The sequence below is a fragment of the Lagopus leucura genome, unplaced genomic scaffold (assembly GCF_019238085.1).
Source record: "Lagopus leucura isolate 7727_CA_CO unplaced genomic scaffold, USGS_WTPT01 Super-Scaffold_100157, whole genome shotgun sequence".
Taxonomy (NCBI): domain Eukaryota; kingdom Metazoa; phylum Chordata; class Aves; order Galliformes; family Phasianidae; genus Lagopus; species Lagopus leucura.
The window spans coordinates 46,102,372-46,123,482 of NW_024962334.1; the positions used below are offsets into that span (position 1 = coordinate 46,102,372).

The 21,111-nt window shown below is 43.6% G+C and overlaps 1 protein-coding gene across 2 annotated transcripts in view; it reads right to left on the bottom strand.

Moving 5' to 3' along the window:
• Positions 1 to 21,111, bottom strand: part of OXSR1 (oxidative stress responsive kinase 1) — an 86,494-nt gene that overhangs the window by 37,130 nt on the left and 28,253 nt on the right. For both annotated transcript variants that reach the window (XM_042888580.1, XM_042888581.1), the window contains 2 exons: positions 19,162 to 19,270; positions 6,793 to 6,934 (listed from right to left, as the gene is read on the bottom strand). In XM_042888580.1, coding sequence (XP_042744514.1) covers positions 6,793 to 6,934; positions 19,162 to 19,270 — 251 coding nt within the window. The remainder of the gene's footprint in view (positions 1 to 6,792; positions 6,935 to 19,161; positions 19,271 to 21,111) is intronic.

Here is a 21,111-nt window from a genome sequence, read left to right on the forward strand (position 1 = left end):
TTAAACAGCTGCTGCATGAAAACCAACATTTTCTGCACAGTCATAAGGTCTGCCTCCTTCCCCTGAAGGCCTGGATATTTTTGGGAGGCCTTGTCTTAGCCATTGGTAACAGAAGACAACACCCAATTATAGCTTGGCCTTATTTGAACATTTCTTGCCCAATCATTCAACGTGCAGGTAGGCAGACACTTCCTGTGGCAACACCAATGAGGCACACGTATTCTAAACCATGTTCCTAGTGTGCACAGAAACAGGAACTCCCCCAAAACTGCTGCTCACACAGTCAAACACTGAGGAAAGCCAATGACTCACACATCTCAGGCTTTCACCACATCATGACAGAGATGCAAGTTCCTTCCAGGAAACTCAATCACCTTGGATCAAATGGAACCCAAGATCTGAATACAATCCAGCTTAAATAGGTCTTGGTTCCCATGAGGCAACGGGCAGCCCTGCTCTGGGGAGGCAGCTGTGTATCTGCATACACACGTGGCCCAAGCACCATCCATATCTCCACAGCCACCCACAGCTCATGCTCAGTGTTTGCACTGTGATGCAGAAAGGAGACATCTGAGAGAGCCGGGGCTGCTGAGCCACTCACTGGTTTGACTTTCTTCTCCTAAACTTGGAATGAGTTGGTTTTAAGTCAAGCCAGCATTACAAGAGGAAAGCTCACCTTATTTTGTCCAGCTGTTTGTATAAAATGGAGAAAGCAGTTATAAAATTGGGTTAGTTTATATTAAATGATATCTTTATAATGGAAACAGTCCACTTGGCACCCCCAGTCCAACCTGGTGATGCTTTCCACGCTTCCACAAAGTGATGGATTTCTCTATAGCAATTCCCTGTCTGTTGCCCTAAATGTGTGTGGACTTTGTCTCAGTTTTGTTTGAAAGTACCATGTTTTACTTTGTAAAGCCTTCCAAGAACTCTGCAAGACAGGATATAATTTGATTTAGTTAACGTGCAGAAATAATTTTTGAAACAGCCTCATAAAATTTTAAAGCATGCTTAATGTTACCATACAAATTCAGTAAATGACTTATTTCTCACGCCTTAGCATAAGGCATGAATGAAAACACTGCAGTAATCTGAATAAATGCTTAAGACATCTCCATATGCACTGGTTTCAGGATCTGTGAAGGCCACGGAAGTTGCCATATTGCAGCAGGGGATGGTGGCCACAGCCACCTTCTTGAAGTGGGTTACTTGATGCATCGCTGCAGGAAGGATGAACAGCAGCAACTTCATTAACGTGCTGCTGGGGAGATGTTACAAGAGCCTATTTCAGGAATCCTGCTCCTAATGACCTACAATGGTAACAGCAGTGACCTGAGGCATCACAAACAAGGAGGCTGGAGTAAATGTGTATGGCTAAGTCAGCCTGTGATATTCTTTCTTAAGAATGCAGCTGAGACAGAATGAGGATTGTTATCCTGCCAACACATCCAACCCAAATATTCCTGACCACTCAGGAACTGCAGGACACCACGGTAGCATGCAATGTGGGCATGGATCACTGACCAAACCTTCAGAGATCACCCCAACCTCTCGCTCCTGCTTCTTACCTTTAGGGAACCACAGAACATGCTACATTGGAAAGGATCCACAAGGACCATTGCATCCAACTCCCAAACTGTCTTCACATAGCTTACCTTCACGTAATAAAGGGGACCAAAAAAACCCAAAACAGCAACGCAACACATACTTCCATGCTTTCATCAGCAATGATACTTACCTAAGGAATTTAATTGCCAGTTTTTGGGTTTTGGAGCTGCTGGTTTTCCTAGAAATAGATAACAGCAATCTCCACAGGAGCTACTGTTTCTGGGTGTCTGCAGATTTGAGATTTACATTTGGTTCATATTTTCTTTTTGAACCACAGGGTCATTTTTTTTTTTTTTTTATTTTTTAAAAAAAAGGGATTTCTCATTGGCACAGACTGCCCAGAGAAACCATAGATGCCCAACCCTGGAGGTGCTCACAGTCAGGCTGGATGCAGCCCTGGGCAGCCTGACCTGGTGGGGGGCAGCCCTGCCCACAGCAGGGGTTGGAACCGGATGGGCTTTAAGGGCCTGTCCGACATAATCCATTCTATAGTTCTATGAATACTGCAGTAGAAGAAGCTGGTTTGCCACAACATGGCCCAGCCCAATAACAGTGCCCAAAGAGAGGAGATTCAGTGCTCTGTGCTCTCAATATCACCCAGCAAGGTTTCTACACAGGGGACAAAAATCTCTGGGTATAAAGCAGAGCAGCATCTTCTCTGCCTGCCCACACCAATGTGTGTGAAAGCACACGAGTAACACCACCATTACTCAAACTACTCAACAGTTTATAAGTTAAGGCTGCAATATCTTTATTAACAGATAACTCTAAAGGGTGTTTCTATACATCCTTTATTTTAAGAAATAAAAAGACCTAGGCACACTCCCCTATGTACAAAATCATCAGAAAGCACCAGTTTGGAGTTAAAATCTTCACCTCCCACCCTGGCCCCGAGGGGTGTTTGCCCAGCACTTCTCCATGTCCAGGGACACAATGTTTTTCCCATACTTTGGTGCCAACTTTCTATATCAGGATACAGTCTATCAGGCTCTGTGACTTGGGGCAATCCACTTCCCATGGCTGAGCAGTAGCTAGCTTTCCAATTACTCATGTACCAACTTACAAAATCCAACTGGCAATTAGAGGTGAATGGCTCCACATCATCACGCCTCGCTCCTTCCCTACAAAATTCCACTTTGAAAATGTGCTCCCTAAAACAAGATTACAGCCCTAGCTGGAAGGGGGCCATGAAATTTTCCTACAGCACCACTACAGAAACAAAGAACTACAGTATTTCAGTTGGCAACATGCTAAGAGACATACTGAAATCCAGTTTTACCACGGTACCTGCCAGCCCAGATATCAATGCATTAATCAGCTACATGAAAATTAAGCTTGAATCCTGTAGGACAGTTGAGGTCTGCCAGAACACATCCATCAGCTCCTTCATTTTATGTCCAACTCAATACCAGAAGAGCATTACTGCAAAACCACACAGACAAACATGTTGGTGATATATATGGGTATGAACTTACATGCAAACACTTTCTGCAGAAATTGTTAATACAGTTAGAAGCAAACAGTGAAGTTGTGTTGGAGCACAAGCTGAGCTAACCTCGTGAATCAAATGTGCTGCTGCACCATTCTTCCACCCCACAAGTAGAGCACTAAGCAAGTTTACAGCTGGATCACTGCCACGACAGTACTTCAAGTGTGTGCAACCCCAAAGCATTGCCTATGCTTTTTTGTTTTTACAGAAGGACAAGCAAGTATCATATTCATTGCGCTGCAACAAGAGATTCCAACTATATGCAAACACTCCAGCAATGTATCATTTCACCTGGATTAACTGAAATATTCAGTTACACAACAGCTAATCGCAAACAGAAAATAAGCTCAGAGATAAAAATAGGGAGAAAGGCAGAGAGCCCTCGTAACAGTTAATCAGCATGATACAGTTGTCAGATTGCCATAAAGAGTACCATCTGAACATCCAAAAAAAGAAAAAAAAAACCTCATGGGTTGCTTTTGCTTTATTTCCAGGTCCTTCGATCTGATGGTTAACTGCTAATCCCCAGATCCAGTGAGGAACCGCAGCCCAAACAGAGAGAGGTTCATCATACCCCACGTGTCACCCTGCTGCAATCACCCGGGCGAGATCAGCCTGAGCGCAGCACAGCACAGCACATTGCTCTTGGTCCACTTCCATAAAAGCAGCTGAGCAGGATCCCGCAGGACAGCTCCACAGAAAGGGTTCCAAGTCCATTCTCCCTCAGCATGAGACTGAGCACTGGGATTTCAGAGCGCTGCTGGAATCGCCAGGTGACACAGCAACCCACAGTGGTGACCACAGCAGCTGGCACAAGGACACGGCAACTCAGGCACAGCTGCCAGCCCTGAGACAGGGGAGACTGTGCTGGTTTTGGAGGATGATGGGAATTATCTGCAATTGTTAACTGCTTCAAAAACCTATTCTGCTTCCTCCTCTGTTCTTCCCATAAGGCCTCAGATGCTGTTCAATGCTTGCAAAAGATATAACTTTGAACAACGTGGGAAACCAAAGCATTTGCTGCTGAACAATGGCATCTATTCAAGCCTCAGCCTAGCTCTGCTTGTTAATTAGCAAAGTAAACAAAGAAAAATAGAATTTAAGCCTTCTCTAGATATTTGCCTTTCTGATCTCCGCTAGAGAATGCTGTCAAACCACTCTCCTGTCCCTTTGCTCCCTTGTGAAGCCAGCTCCCCAAACCTTAATTGGAAGCGGCATTAAAGTTCAAGACAAGCTTACACACAGTAAGATTCAGCAGCAGCAGAATTTCATTAAGGCAGTTTTCCACTTGTTAACTTAATTTACCCATTTAACATGATACATAATTTAGAAGCACTGAGCTCCACCATCGGATATACGTTTGCTCTGCTCTGACTGATTACTTACAGCAGTAACAAGCTGTTCCCACTTCAGGTCAACAGTTGGGTCCACACACTTATCCCCAGGGCTTTGTCAATAGCCTGCCCGTCCAAGTGCAGGTGTGCTAACTGTATTTTTTTCCCACTCAGACCTTGTCTCTAATTTAATGAATTTGTCATTTTCACCAAGGTATGACACACTAAATAACAGCCCAGTTGCATTTGTAACCAGCTGAGCTCCGTGCTTTGCTGGATTGCTGCTTGCCTTGGGTTTGTCGTTCAATACCTAGCATCAGAACTTCAGTTCTGACCCTTCACAGCTGACTGTGTTCTGGTCTGAGGTTCTGCCCTTCATCACAGACACCATGCTCAGCAGCTCAGCCATCACCTGATGCTGCTTCCTCTAGAGCCAGATGCTTTAAGCTGGCCCAGGGGACCGAAGTTTAGTTATTTTAAACACTTCCTCTCAAAGCATCTTTGGCAAGACTTCCATCTGCATTCCCCATCAGGCATGGCCACTGCTATGACCCCTTGTGTAAAGCAAATGTGAAAACCATACAGACATTTGTATGTAGTGCAGATGGGACCTTTCCTCATACAACTTTAAGCTGTTTTATCCCACACATCTGGATCAAATACAAACCAGTATGATTAACTCCATTAAGGAAGCACGTCTCTTCCCTCAGAGGCATGTAAAGCTTGCTCCCAGCCATTAGTTACAAACACATCCATTGCTTCACAGGTAGGAAACCTGCACACCACTTCCCTTCCATACCTTAGCTTACCACTTCTCCAGATTTCTCAGCACAGTGAGGTTTCCCAGACCCACATAAAGCATGAATCCAAACACTTCACTGTTGGAGCTGCCCCAATACACGTATCCACATAGCTAATGCTCCAATCCTCACCACGACTACTAGTTCTGCTGTTCCACTACAGAAAGGCACATGGAGAAACACCTCTTTGTAAGAAATCCCTACCTGACATCTTCAGAAAAAAATGAAGACAACAAGACGAACTAAATGAGCAAAAAATCAACTGGAAGTCACAGATGAACAGAGTTGGGTCAATTATTTATGGAAAGGGTGCAAAATCACCCTTGCTCAGCAAGTAAGCTGTTCTATTACATTACCTTCCTAGAGCTGCCTGAAGTCATTTCTAAAAATGAAAGTTAAGTGAACAGCTGTGAATCAGAACTGTCTTCAGCAAAAACAACTATTCTTGTTAAATAGGAATTGTAATGGAGACTGGATATTGAAATTTGAGATTTCTTTGAGGGAAATGAACCACCCCAAAGTTGCTTCCAGCCTTTTGTTTCTTTTTAACTAGAAACAATCCCACAAAGGCCAGTGGGATTTGGTTTGATCAAAAGGATGAAATGAATGCTTCTTGGATTTTCTAATTAAAACAACACTTTGGTAGAATGAGTTACCTCTTCTCGAGCAGCAAGAGGACAAGCATTGCTGCTGCTGTGCTGGAGCAAGTTTATAATGGCATTGTACCAGAAGACAACCAAGCTCACAGAATTCCCAAAGAAGAGGCTGCTGTTCCCAGCAGCAGCGTGTGGCTGGAATGACGTATATTACCCACAAGCCATATGTTCTATTTTCAGTGCATACTTAAGATTGTACATTTATTTTTTTAAATGGCACAATGTATTGAATCAGCACCCTCTCTTTCTAAACTACGCCACACCTTGAAACACCAGGGGACAGGAAAACATGCTTTAAAAATACACCCCAAATGACAGAGCAGCACAGAAGCCCACGTTTCAGTGATCCATCAAACCACATACGGCCATTAGTTAACTAACTGGGTTTTGTCCACAGAACAGTTTTTCAGTTCTAATTTTGTTTCCATCTTTTTTAAATGAAAACAGCCAAATTTAAATGTCATGATGTTCACCCTGCAGCATCCTGCCTTAAAAAGAACAAAAAACAACCTTGGGACTTGAAGGACTCCTTATTAAATTGTCCAACATTTCTTATGCAGCACTCATAGAGAGTGATTTGTAGCTCTGCAAGAAATGAGACCAGCTGAAGCTTTTCCAGCTCTAATAATCACTCGTTGTAGCTGGATCTTGACATTTGGAAAAAGGTTTTGTTATACAAGGAAGTTCAGATATCTCAAGGTTTACCCAGCCTTGCCTTGTCCTGGTCATATATTTTCTATAGAAGTAGTTGTCACAGAGAAATCTGAACTCTGAGTTCTAGTAAAGCCCCAATCTTTCCTTTCCATTCTCTGTATCCTAAGAGCATACGCAGTCCAGTCAGCCCAGCTCTACTGCTGTTCCAGTGGTGCACACTTCAGGACAGGGATGAGAAACATGAAAAATACCTGTGGATCTGTCCGTTTTTATGCAGGTAGTCCAGCCCCTCCAGCACCTCCTTGAGGATCGTGGCTATACAGGGCTCATCCAGGACACCGGTCTTGTGTTCTCCTTTGGCCACAATGTGCTTTATAATATCCAAAACAGAGCCTAGAGAAAATAGTTCAACACATTAGCTTAAACTAGAAGAACTGATTTGTATACTTTAAGAACACTCAGAATAGAAATTTGCTAGGAGGAGAAGCAGGAGGATCTGGCAGCAGCTGGAGAGTCTCCTGAAGGGAAAGCAGTGGCAGCAACGCAGGCCTTACACCCATGAGACTGATAGAGAAGGAAAATCCTCATGGCAGGCTGTAAATACCCCATGATCACAAGGAACTGTGATAGTCTTTGAACAAGCCAAAACGTAAAGTGTACATACACACAGGACTCTTGGAAGGGCATTCAGTAGATACTGGTGCTACAGCTGTTTTAGTACTGGAGAAGCAGGAAGGGGAAATGGAAAAAACAGGGGAGCTGCAGCGACTTGCAAGCATAGGACAACAAGCTTAATAAAAATCAGACTCTGTGCTCTAGCAAACTCAATACAGAGGAAATTAAAATTGAATATTGAACAAATGAGGCTGAATTCTGAACATAAATCATTTCTTTACTGCATACAAAACAAGGATAGCTTAGATCCTCCCCTAGAAGCATTAGGCTTCTTTTCTCTCCAACCATGGTGTGAATTACATCACCTCGTGTGACAAACCACATTTTATGGAGTAAACCACCTCTTTGAATCACACCCAGAAATAAGTGGAATCACTGACCAATAACACTTTTCTTGTGCAAGTTCTGTTTTCACAATCTATTGGATATTATATTCTGTGTGTGTGCATCTGGATTAAAGTCTCCTCAGAGCCAGGTTTTATTGCTCCCTCTGCTCCAGCATGGGATGCCTAAGCCTGTTTTCCAGGTGTGCGCTTTGCAACCCCTTCAGACATTGGTTGACATGATTTAATCAGCAGATAATTGACTATTAAGTTTTTCACAGATATCAATCAGCACAAAGTAATGTCAGCAGCACTGGGAAGTTCTTAAAGAATGACCAAAGCAGGCATGACTGCAAAGCACTAATTCGAGCACTGATAGCCTTGGAAAAGCAAGTCTACCAGGCAAAGAACATCTCAATACTAACACAGCTAATTTAAAAAAGCTGAAAGATCATTCTTCCTAGGCTTTCACTTAGTAGCTTCTGGATTCTCACAGAACAGAAAGATGATACAGATCTGTGCACAACAAGGGCTTGCTTTGCACAATCAGAACTGCACAGGAAACAAGCAGGGTGCAGGGTGTCCCTTAGTTGTGGGAAATGCTGTGTGTGCTGAGTTACCCAACAGCTGGCTGCAGCCAGGGGAGCAACGCCCCGCTCTGCCCAGCCACACACTTTCCATCTTCGTCACTGGAGAGGAACTGGGCATCACTAAGATAACTGCTAAACAGACTGAAAACTAAGCTGGCAAGAAAAAAAGGCTGTGTTTGGTTAGCAGTGTGCATAAATAATCTATGGGATGGATGAGTGCCAGAGCCAAGGAAAAAGGAGGGGAAGAACACGCTCATGAGCACAGAAAGGAGCTGATAGCCCCGTGTCAGTTGCAAGCAATAAGACCAGCTCCACTCTTCTCCAGAATGGTACCTCCAGTTTCTTCCTCCCCAAAAAGCCTTTATTTGGCTCATGGTATTTGCAAAAGACAAGATCTTAGCACACATTAACAAAATAGAAAAAGAATTGTAGAGTCATGGAGTGACCTGGGTTGAAAAGGACCATTATGACCATCTACTTTCAATCCCCTGCTGCATGCGGGGTTCCCAACCAGTATACCAGGCTGCATAGGGCCACATCTAGCCTGGATGCTGGAAGAAGCATCCAGCAAAAGCAAATGAAGAAGCAAATGAAAGCAAACAAAAAAGCAAATGAAAAAGAAAAAAAAAGTCTAGTTGCATAACAGCCCTCCAACATTTCACACAAGAATGTGCTTTATAGACAAGGTAAAGGAAGGCTGAATAGTGCTAAGCACAGAGGCCCTTGTCTTCTTCAGTTAGCTTTGTCCTGGATCTTGATTAGCCAAAGTTTTCACCCAGCATAACTCAGGTTGTTCTGCATGCTGGGCTCCCTGCATGGGAGCAGCATTTTCTTCACTGAATGAACCGGTGAAACACCCAAAGTCAGAATACAAACCCTCCACTGAGACCTCACCTTTTAGGTTTCTCTGGCTGAGATGTGCTCTGGTATGGCATGAGGACTCACCTGGGATTCAGCCTGTCACCTATTCATGCTAATAGGTATGTGCCTGCAAGCCCTGATATTCCTTATTTTGGACAAGAATTTTTTTTTGACACCTACAGGAAAAGACCAAAAACCCTCCACTTTCACTGTTCAGGTTTTTCCTCTGAAATGTGCCTTTATCTGGAGAACAAACTGCCACTTGTTTAGAAGTGCAGTGAAAATATGCAGTTCTTCACATACTCGTTTTGTCCTCTTTCCACCCACAGCTCTGTCAGCAGACCTCGTTCAGAAGTATTTCCCCTCTCCTGCAGAGGGCCCAGGGAACGTGGAGGAGGAAGATAAGGTGCTCAGAATCATTTGGTCAGAAATCCTGTGTCAGCCAAGTTTGAGGCTGTACCCAACCCAAAAAAGGGGGGGAAAAAAACTAAAAGACAAGAGGGCATGCATACAACAAGCCTTCTTTGTAAACTGGCAATAGCTGATTCACACCCATGCTGTGCATCTGCTCCCAGTCCAACCTGCCATTTTTAGCATGTTTTCCAAAATCCACTTTCCCAATGAGATGCCCAAAGAAGTGAAGGAATTTGCCAACCTTCTACAGAAGGGAAAACAGCAATAAGGCCATCAGCGAAACGCTTCGCCCAGGGAACAGCAGAAAAGCAAAAGAGGAGCCACCTTCCTGTTCAAGAAAGCGTTAGATGGTTCATCCCTATTTTGTTTACACTATTAAAAAACAGCTTTGCTACTGGCAACACAACATGTTGTGTTTTCCCAGTGCACAGATCAGTAAATGAGGAGGTAGGTGTTGACTTCAGACTCAAAGGCAATTTCATAAAAGCGCAGCACGGTATGATATGAAGAACAAAGCCAAGCTGTCTTTCCATACACTGCAGTGTATTTCCATACATTTCAGTGTGCAGTATTAGAAATCTTCTAACATTCTGGTTCAGGAAGATTGCTACAGTGTGGCTGAATAACTAGCAGCGGACAAATCTAGCTGTATACGTCCAGGTTCACTGCAAGGGAATTGGACTAGATGACCTTTAAAGGTCCCTTCCAACTCAAATGACTCTATGATTTTAGGAACCATTCTCACTTTCACCAACTGCATTATGCTGTAGGAGGTTAGTAGGTTGGAGCCCTATCCATAGCCTAAGGGAAGAAACGGACTGCTTTGCATACAGTGGCTTGTTCTCAACACAGCAACACATTAACTGCTAGAAATTAACCAGGAACATTCAACTGAACTGGAACCAAGATCAGATCTACACAGAAGCGTGTGTTCTACCCACTGACCATCCTGTTTCAGAATACCAGCATAACCCTGGGTACCGCCAGTTTCTAAGCCAGGCTCCAAACCACTTTCAAAAGTAACTGAGGAAGTCTGGAGCAAACCTAAACTTTACTGAATCTCTGCTTAGATGTAATGTCAGTGAGGATTTGTGCTCCACGTACACCAGTGGACTGAGCAATCTGCAAGACAAACAGCTCCCATGATCTAGTGGCCAGAAGCTAAGGTTAACACTAAAAATAAGGCACACACCACGTGTTAAAGAATAGTTATAGCAGCTTTTTCAAGAACAAAAAGTCACTAAAATGTCTTTAAAAGTAAATTCTGAATCCCCTCTAGAATGTAACTCCTATTTCAGATGATAGAACTGTGCAATACTACGGTACTTATTGTACATGGTACTTTTGAAGGCAGAAAACACAAAAGAAGCTGCACATGCACAGAACAGGGGTTAGGCTTCAGCTGAAAGAAGAAAAAAAAAAGTAGTTTGGCTGAGGCTGACTGAAGTGCTGTTCCAAGCCCAGAAGGAGAAACACGTCAGGAAAACACAAAACAAAACCGAAGGAAGAGCCAAAAGTGGAGCCTACACATAAATATAAGTGATAATGTCATTGATAAGAACATTTAAAGAAGCCTAGCAATAAACAATTGATTCTGAAGTCCAGCAGCAGGCAAAAGAAAGGAGACATTAAGAGACTGATGTGGAAAAAAAATGTGGCTCTAAACAAATTGCTGCCTATCAAATATATACTGAGCAGCACACCAGCAGAAAGCCCACAAGATATCGAGCAAAGACACTGTGATAAAGCATTTAGCATTACTTGTCATTCATCATCCAAGTGCCCCAGTGTGTGACGCCAATCGCAAGCCGTATTACGTCTGCTTAGTAAAGTGCAGCCCCACAGTGCAAACCATACAGCAATTGAAAGTTAAGTGGTTTTCCATTCAAGCTAACAAGCTTCACAGCCTGCTCTGACAGTTCCTAATGCAATAGCTCCTAATGACAGCACGAACCACCAGGGAACCAGCTGCACATAGGCAACAAAAAACCCAGCCTGTAACTACTAAATGTCAAATACAAACAAGCAGGGAGGAACTTGTTCTGGAGTCTTCACTGCTCGCATCAGCCCTGCAGCAGATGGATCAGACATCTGTCCAGTTGCACAAAAGGAATCAATCCCCCCATTTGCTCCCCATGCTGCCCCCAAGGACTGAAGAGCAGGAAGCTCTGCAGCTCTCCTTTCTCACTCTGGCACAGCTGGAGAATAGCTGATTAAGTCTGACTCAATCCACAGAAGCCCATTTCCAATTTTCCAGAAGGAAACAGTTAAATTCCACCCATGACAGCAGTATCTAAGCAGCAAAGACAAACCCGTGAACAAAGAACACCCTAAATTTCTAAGAAGGCAATGTTCCTGTAGGTTAAGATCTGGCAGACAATTTGCAACCCACCCTAGTGACTGCAGTCCTGCCCTGTATCCCATACACGCACCGAGAAGAGCCATCTCCTTCAAAATACACCCTGTACTACATGCTCCCCTATTGTTTTCTTCAGCACAAAATGAGATTTAATGAGTTCCAGCACCACAGCTCACCTCCCCCCTTGTTGTGCCAACACACCTCCTTACAAAGCCACACTGTAAATGAGATCACTGCACTAACTGGTAATCCAGTTTTCCAGGCAGGGTGGAGAACCAGCAGCCAGAAACTTCTAAAACCAGCTCTGCTGCTGGAGAAAAACTTTTGTGTAATCGCACCCTTGGGGTAAGAAGTCCTAATTGTTCCATTGATTCAACAGCAAGCCACCACAAACAACACAGCTTCCTGCTCTGAGTCCAAAATGCATTTCTCCATCCTCACCTACAGCCCTGAGCACGAGTAACAGCATTTAGAAAGTCTGCTTCTAACGTTCCTCCTTAGGAGAGGAACAAAGCAGCCATGTGACAGCCATCAGCCATCCTGCTTAATGTTTCAGCACAAGGAGTGAAGACATTGTAGTGAAGGAGGATAGGAAAACCGGAGCAGCGTAGAGGAAGATTACAGATAAATGCAAGAGTATTACACAGCTGGAATTTTACACACCCTCAGAGGCAAAAGAAACTTGTAGCAGAGCTAGTTGCTGCAAACCACATCTCAGGTGTTATATATCCTTAGTAACAGGACAGATACAGGAAAAGTTACATGCTAAAAAAGGCCACCACCTCCTTTAAATTTGCCTGGCAATCAACACAAGAAAGTGTAATACTCTAACGTTTCCAGCAGAAATGTAATAGTATCTGTATTAAAGTCAGTTTGCCCTTTAAAAGCCTGCCACAAAAAGGCTGTGAAATGGTGCTGGAGATCACTAGCGTTTCATTAGCCAATTTTGGGAGAACTGAGGTCTGTCTCAGAGTTAAGGGATACAGATGCTGAACACGGTGCTGCGTCTCCGCACACTGGAAGGCTGCAAGATCCCTCGCTATTAAGGCATTTTGGGAGAAGCCAGTGGTTTCGGTGAGCCTGTCACCAGAGCCAAGGATTAAGCCTGCACCTTGTCAGCCTCTGACAAACCAAGGAATACAATGCTGAAGGAGAACAGCTGCTCGGATTCAGCAGGTCTGGGGTCGAAGTACACAGATGCAGCAGATGAACACGAAAGCAAAGGAAAGAACAAGTTACAGAAAACAAAGGAAAAGACACCTACGTAGCTCTCTTGAGGTTTCTGCTCTTGGAGTTATTTCCTAGCCCTGGTCAAACCACATCAGCACGGAGGGAGAAAGTTAAGGAAACTTTCATTTCTTGCTTCTTTCTCTCCACACTACTTGCATGATGAGTGAGAGAGTCCAGGTTAAAGCAGGAAGCAAGATAATACAATAAAGGAGGTGAGGCAGCCTTACTGGTGTTAGGACAGATGTTTAGATAAACCTGAAGAAAATTAGCTATTTTTTATGCTTTTCTTTCTATGGCTAGGAATGGCAATGCATCTCCAAGCTCCACATCCTGTAATCAAATACAGTCCCTACAGTCTCCTGCCTCTGACTTACCCCATCCTTAATCGTTTGAAATTTATTTTAGAGACACAAATTAAATTAAGAACCCTCCAGAGGGACTGAAAACAGCACAGCTCTCTCCTAACAAAATAATTCAACATAAACATGAGGATTTCTATGAACTTTGATCTGACCACTCCTAATTCCAGCAGCCAGTTAACTCCAGAGGTTAACATGGCAGGAGTACAACAAGATGTCCCATCTCCCTGGAAGACATTTGAGCAAGCCAGAGGGAAGGGAGGGCATGGCCAGTGCTAGCCAAGCACTTCATCAGGTAATCAAGAAGAAAGGCTGAAGGAAGAAACTGATCATTTAATCCGAAAAACTTCTGGAAAAGGTTTAACTATTTCAACACAACAATCTTCTTAGCAGACTTAATCACGAGCCTGTAAGAAGGCAGAAGATCTAACAGCCCAATCTGGAAAGAGCTCCAACGTTTAGAAAAATTTAGTTTGGAAATATTTTTGGTTCTGCTGGTAAACAGGGACAATAAAAAATATGCTGTGTGATGCAGGAATGGTCACAGATGGCTGTTCTACACAAGCAGCTGTTTTGTGGAGCTGGCCACAGCTTTGGGTCACCTGTTAAATGAGTGCTCTTGAAACCAGAGAGAATTTAGAGGAGCAAACAGGTCACAACCAGAAAAAGCACAGAAGGTCAGCTGCTCCTCTTCCTACTAAAAAGCCACAGGAGCTGGAAAGCAGGATCAGCATCAGATAGTTTTAGAAGGCACGATTAACACTCATGACATGGGAATGCCAACACGGGAAAGAGCGGGGAAGCAGCTGGCTAGAAATAGCTACTGAAGTTTAGTCTGGAGTAACATTGGACCAAGAGGCCGGGGTGCCACGTTGACATTGCTAAGCTTGGATCCCTGAAAAACAGTTTAATCATCAGAAGTTCAGAGGAAAGGATCTGCAGTTTCTCCTAAAGGAAACAAGCAGCAGATACTTCACAAATCTGACTCAGGCCTATACTGTCAGATCTGAAAGAGGCCATCAGAAGAACCGGACACACCAGCACCCCCTTATCACTCCCAGCTGGATACCATCACAGCCACAGTGCATGCCATCAGGAACAACTACACAGCTCTTCTGCCTCCGTGTCAAATCAGCCAGTTCTAAGGGCTTTCAGCACCAACTTCCACCAGCCTGACTTGGCCCTGCTATAGACAGGCAGCTCTCACAGCTCTCCCCAACAGCTCACCAGTACATTACCTACTCGCTGCTGACGACTTTCAAAGATGGAACACAGTATCTTCCACCAACACAGTACTTGCAAAGTGGAGATAAAAAGTGGAGCTGTGAGACAACGTCACACAGGCAATGGAGCTGCCTTGGAGTGCTCTCTCTGACTGCACAGACAAAGCTTCAGAGATTTAGGGTACCATCCCTAAGGGATGTTTCTAGAATATTCACCCATATGACTAAGTTAAGGTTCAACAAATTGACTGCAATCAGAAAATTAAATTAAATTACGTTTAAAACAACAGAGACTTACATTTAAGACTGCATCATAGCAATGGGGTCCATGTAAGTAGGATAAAATTTAAGTTGCTTTCAGCCTAAAAACACAAGCCAGCATAGGTTGAAACTGAGAGAAGAGAAACAGTAAGATTCTGAACTTATACCCATATAAAAAAATCACAGCACAAAACCACAACCAATGCATCAAAACAGACCTGGGGTGTTTACTTGGATGTACAAATCTCAGCCTGTGCTCTGTGAATGGTTAAATGGAATAAAAGAGTTGGGCTGCACCTTGTTATATTTTTCCCCCCCTTTCAAATTCGTAAAACAGCCAAAGCTCTTTCCTGTTGAGAAATTCAGACCGTTATTTTTTTTCATTGGATAACAGATGACTAGCCAATCTTTTACTGATAAGCTGAAAGGGATGAAAAGCAGGTTTTAAAGCAACTCCTTATATAAATCACTCAACTTAAAAACAACTGGAAATAGTCTCATTAAAAGTGAATGGAAAAGTCCTCAGTCAGAAAGCTCCGACACACGAGTTTCTCAACCCACCCTCAGGACTGTCCTGGAAGATCTAAAATCCCATTTCTGAAGTACAGCCATGAAAAAATCATAAGCTGAAAAAGGCTGAAAAATACCTCTCAAGGTATCTTCTTCCTGCATAAAAACCGACACGTTGCCCTCAAAGTATATTTTAGCCATTCCCCCCGGGCCCCAAATGTTTTGCTTCAAGTGAGAAAGCAGTCTGTCTTTTATTGCACATCCCTGCTCTTCAGTGTGTGCAACAGAGCAAACCAGAGATTTCTATACCTTAACTACTTTGAAACAGTTCTCCACTTAAGGTCACAGCTGCAGAGGGGTCAAATACCACCCTGTATAATGCAGAAGCCTATTCAAAGTGAATATTCAAGACAAACAGGTTATGTTTCCCCACCAAGTGAACAGTTCTGAAGTTATGATTATTTTCTAAACTTTTTCTGTTTATGTGGTACTTCATGATCCAAACACTGATCTCTTTTTTCCCCTACCTTTCCAAAAAAAAAAAAAAAAAACCCACACAAAAATGAGAATGAAAGCAACATTTGGAGGTTCAAGAATTAGCGTAATACTGCCAGAAAACTGCAAAAGTGTTAATTTTCCTCAAGGGGGCTGTGCATTCTCCTATAAAGAACCACTAACATTGCTGCTGCCCATCCTGTACCCCTAAAACACCACTTTATGTGCTTGAGAGGGTCTCCCATAGGCACCTCTTATACAACAGGAAAATCATTTGCACTAAACTGGAAAACTGGAAAGCACTAAACTGGCAAAGGATTCTTTTCTACATACGATCAGAAATCCCATCTTTAATGACCCGACTGTTACACATCCCTCCAAGAAAATAAGGGGTATTGCTTAACAACATGTGAGCACATGGGACATCATAAACTCTTTAAAAAAGATTCAAGTCAGCATGAAGTTTGATTGCCCCCAAGAGAACTGCTAAAATACTAATGATCTTCAAAAACACATACTTACGGTCACTGTCAGGCTTTCAGGGAAGAAGCCAACAAGTTTAGCCAGATTTTTCCACATCTTCTGTCATTTTACAGTCTTCAGTATTGAGCCAAGAGCAGAAAAACCAGAAATTTTTTTTTTTTTTTTTAATTTTCTTCTTGAAAAGAACGAAAAGTTTTTCAGCTTCCAATTCCCTTTCTCAAGGGTGCCAGGAAAACCAAGCCTTACTTAAGACAGCCTAAGACTTCAGCAACAGTCCTCTTCTCATCCCAAACTTAATACCATTTACTGTCTTGATAACAACTTAAGGATTCTGGAAAACACTATGACATCAGATCTAGCATTGCTGATATGAAGTTTTACAATTTTCTCCCTCACAAAAGTTGTTTCTACCTGACAGAATAAATCCCAGAAGTTTCCCTGGCCCTGTGAACCAGGTGGTAACTTGAAATTGCCTCAAGTATTGCAGTTATTTTGTCACCTAGAAATGGGAAAGACATCCAGCTGTGAGGAACAATGCTATACAAATCAAGCAGCTCCTGACCTGGAAGTCTTGGATGAGGAGAATAAAACCCCCACGATTCAGGTAGAAACTTTTAGAGACCCACTTATCCACCTGGACTGCCAGGTCTGTGGGATCAGATGGGATCCACCCAAGGGTGCTGAGGGAGCACTGGTGGAGGTGATAGTCAAACCACTTTCCATCACCAATCAGCATTCCTGGTAAACTGAAGAGGTCCCAGAGGATTGGAGGTTCCCACTTACAAGAAGGGCCGTAAAGAGGATATGGGGAACTACAGGCCTGTCAGCCTGACCTTTGTGCCAGGAAAGGTTATGGAGCAGATCACCTTGAGGGAGATCACACAGCAAGTGTGAGACAACCAGAGGGAAAAGGCAGGTTGTGCTTGACCAATTGATTTCTTTCTATGATCTAGTGACCTGCCCAGTGGATGAAGGAAAGACTGTTGATGTAGCCTACCCAGACTTCAGCAAAGCCTTGGGCATGTTCTCACACAGTATTCCCCTGGAGAAGCTGCAGCCCATGGCCTGGACAGATGTACTCTGCTGAGTAAAGACCTGGCTGGATGGCTGGGCCAAGAGAAGTGGTGGTGAATGGAGTCACATCCAGTCACGAGTGGTGCTCCCCAAGTGTCAGTATCAGGGCCTGTTCTGGTCAGTATCTTTATTGATTACCTGGATGAGGGCATTGAGTGCACCCTCAGTAAGCTTGCAGATGACACCAGACTGGCTAGAAATGTTGATCTGCCCTGGGGGTAGGAAAGCCTACAGAAGGATCTGGACAGGCTGGATTGCTGGGCTGAGGCCAATAGGATGAAGTTCAACAAGACCAAGTGCTGGGCCCTGCACTTTGGCCACAACAACCCTAGGCAATGCTTGGGGCAGAGTGGTTAGAAAGCTGTGTAGAGGAAACAGACCTGGGGGTATTGGCTGATGCTTGGGCACACTTCTGGCTCATGTTCTGCCAGGTGGTCAAGGCCAGCAGCATGCTGACTTGTATCAGAGGCAGTGCTGCCAGCAGGAGCAGAGAAGTGACCATCCCTCTGCACTCAACACCTCAAGTACTGTGCCTGATTTCAGGCCTCTTAGTTCAAGAAGGACATTGAGGCCCTGGAGCACATTCAGAGAAGGCCAACAGATCTGTGAGGGGTCTGGAGCACAAGTCTGATGGGGAGCAGCTGATAGAGCTGGGATTGTTCAGTCTGGAGAAGAGGAGGCTCAGGGGAGACCTTACTGCTCTCTGCAGCTGCCTGCAGGGAAGTTGTGGTAAAGTGGGAGTCAGCCTCTTCTCCCCTCTAGCAATAGGACTAGAGAGAATGGATTCAAGTTGAGCCAGGGGAGATTCAGGTTGGACGTTAGGAAATACTTCTCTGAGAGAGTGGTCAGGTGCCGGGACTGCACAGGGAGGTGGTGGAGTCACCAGACCTGGAGGTGTTCAAGAAGCATTCCGATGTTGTACTGAGGGACATGGTTTAGTGGGAACTATTGGTGATAGGTGGATGGCTGGACTGGGTGATCTTAGAGATCTTTTCTAACATTAATGATTCCATTATATTGTTCTTCCTTTGTAAAGCCACAGACTGGCATTACAGCAGCAGTTCTGCTTTGAAAAAGAGGTGATTTAAGTTCTTCACAAGGGCAGCCAGTACGTAAGTTAGTTAAAAATCAAAAGACTGGCTGGTTACCAACAAGCTATCAGCACCATATGCAGGTCTCCAACTCAAGTGAGAACAGGGCAAGCAATCAGCCCTGCAAGAGGAGCTGCTAACATCACAGCCCCAGCTATACAGCGGCTGGGAACGGTTGGGCTCAGCAGAGGAGGCTGAATTCATCTCTAATTCAGAAAGTTTATCCTAGGATCATGGAAAAGGATTAAGAAACTTCTGCAAATGCAATATGAGAAACAATCTCAAGTGCAATGGTGTTGTTGTTTCTGTTGTTTTGAAGTTTAGAATGGTTTCAACTACTACATCTGTACCCAAGTTCCTTTTTTCAGTGTCTGAAGTCACATCCTTCTGTTTTCAAACTCAACTGAGTCATTCAGCAATAAAACACTGACAGTATCTTGTAGAATTATTTTGTACAATTTACAGAACAGGAGTTAAAAAAGACAGTCAGTCATGCGGTTGGGTATTACTACAGACATACACGAAATAAAAAGCTATTTCTGAGCTGAATGGGTTGAAGTCAAGCATTATCATTCAATGTTAATTCAGAAGTGGGAAGGAAACCTGGGACGAAAACAAAACACTGGTCAGCCTTTAATGCTGCCTTTCAGGGTATCAAATTGGACCACTCACCTCCACTAAGTAACTTCATCACCAGCCAAAGCTCATCTTTCACCACAAATGATGTGTAGTAAGATACAATGTTGGGGTGGTGGCACTGACTCATTGCTTGAATTTCTTTCTGCAAAGAAAAATAAAATATTAGCAGTTAGACACAATGATTATTATTCCAAATACAAAAATTATCTCCCTCAAAATGCAATATTCAATGAAGGTGAGAGAAAAAAAAAAGAAAAAGAAACCTAACCACAAAAATAAAAACCTAGAAACTTTTAATACTCACCTGCATCACGCTAGAACCAAACCTAAAGCTATTCATGGATGCTCCACCTGTCTCTCTGACTAACAGAAAACAAAAGTGGATTGAAACCCTCTTGGCAAGAGCAATAAAATGATTCTAAACACCTGCTTTCAGCTATAACAGAACACTCCTGGAAACTCACCAGTGTTACCTAAGCAGCTTATACCACCAATTTCTTTCAGTGATCTATTACACAACAGATGCTTAATCAGTCAAAAACTTATCATTTGGATGAGAAAGGGAAATATTTGCCTCCGGGAAAAAAGGGTCTCTCATCCCTAATGTTTCTTCTCAGCATGAAAGCAGATGGCTCAGCTCAATCAGGTTGAGGGCACAAAGGACAGCTACAGCTTTTGTCATACAGGAAGAATAGGGAAAACAGTTTGAAATTAGAAAGTAGTTGGCTACTACAGATGGAATACAACAGTAAATATGCTCAGATGTGAAAGTGCCTGAGTTTTGACTTGAGTGCTTACTCTTACACTCATTTATGGGTTAAGGATTGAGGTTTCCCAAAGGGGGAACAACATGACAGAAAACACTGACCAATTTCTCATTATGCAAGTACTAACAACTAGGTTGGACAAAGCCTCACAGTTTCTCCATTGCCCACAGACAAAAACCACCCATTAAGCCAAGCCTGGCACCCGGCACTACCTAGCTGGGCATCAGTGCTGCAGCCAGGCAGGTAATCTCAGCCAAGAGCCCCAGTTTGCCTGACTGTAGCTTCTAGTGAGACCCATGCATTCCCCAATACCTGGATCTCCTGTGAGAGCCGACCACAGACACCACTTACACAAGGGAAAGGAAAGCAAGACCACCTCATGGCCATGTGCTGATTCCTTCCTCCCAAAGCACCAAAACACAAGAGGATGCTCTGAGGACTCACCCACGCCCAGGAATGCCCCACAGACACTGCCAGTTCCTCTCCTACCCATTTAAAAGGTCCACTTGTGACTAAATACAGCATAAGAGCACTGCTTGCCCAAGGTATGCAGCTGGAAGTCACAGCTACACAGAAACTGTGGTATTGATTTATCCAGTTTAATGCTGCTTTCCAGAGTAGGTGTATTTGAGGAATCAAATGCACTTGGTTCCTCTTTCAGCTCCCTCAGAAGCACCAACTTTCCAGGAAGTTCCAGTACAAAGATTAAATAAAAATCCTGAACAGGAAGGGGTATTTGAAGAGCAGGGGAGTAGGCAACTGAAGTCAGTACAGCGTACACAACAACTTAAAAAACCACTCTGTGAAAATAAATACAGCCTGAAATAATATCCTCTGCTTATTCTGACTGCTCTAGCTCTCTCCCCTGCAAACACATAGATGCTTGTGTCAAGCTACTTCGCAAAAAAGGAAGTAAATCAGCACCTTCAGAGTTCACTAATGCTTCTCAATTAGGAATCACAATGTAGGAAAACCTCTCAACAGACAAATTTGGCAATAAAAAATTGCTTTGCTTCCAGTTTCTGTCAGGGGATGGGTGACAGATGGAAACCTGGATGAACACAGGTCAGATTCAGTGACTGCTCAGTGCCCTCTGCCATACTGGTTGCATAAAACCCAGTTGCTTAGAAAGCTGTCTGCAAGCACCACGGCAACTCTATTGATTTGTACCTCTCCAAACTCAGCTTATTGAGCTCAGAGTTCTACACTCATTTGC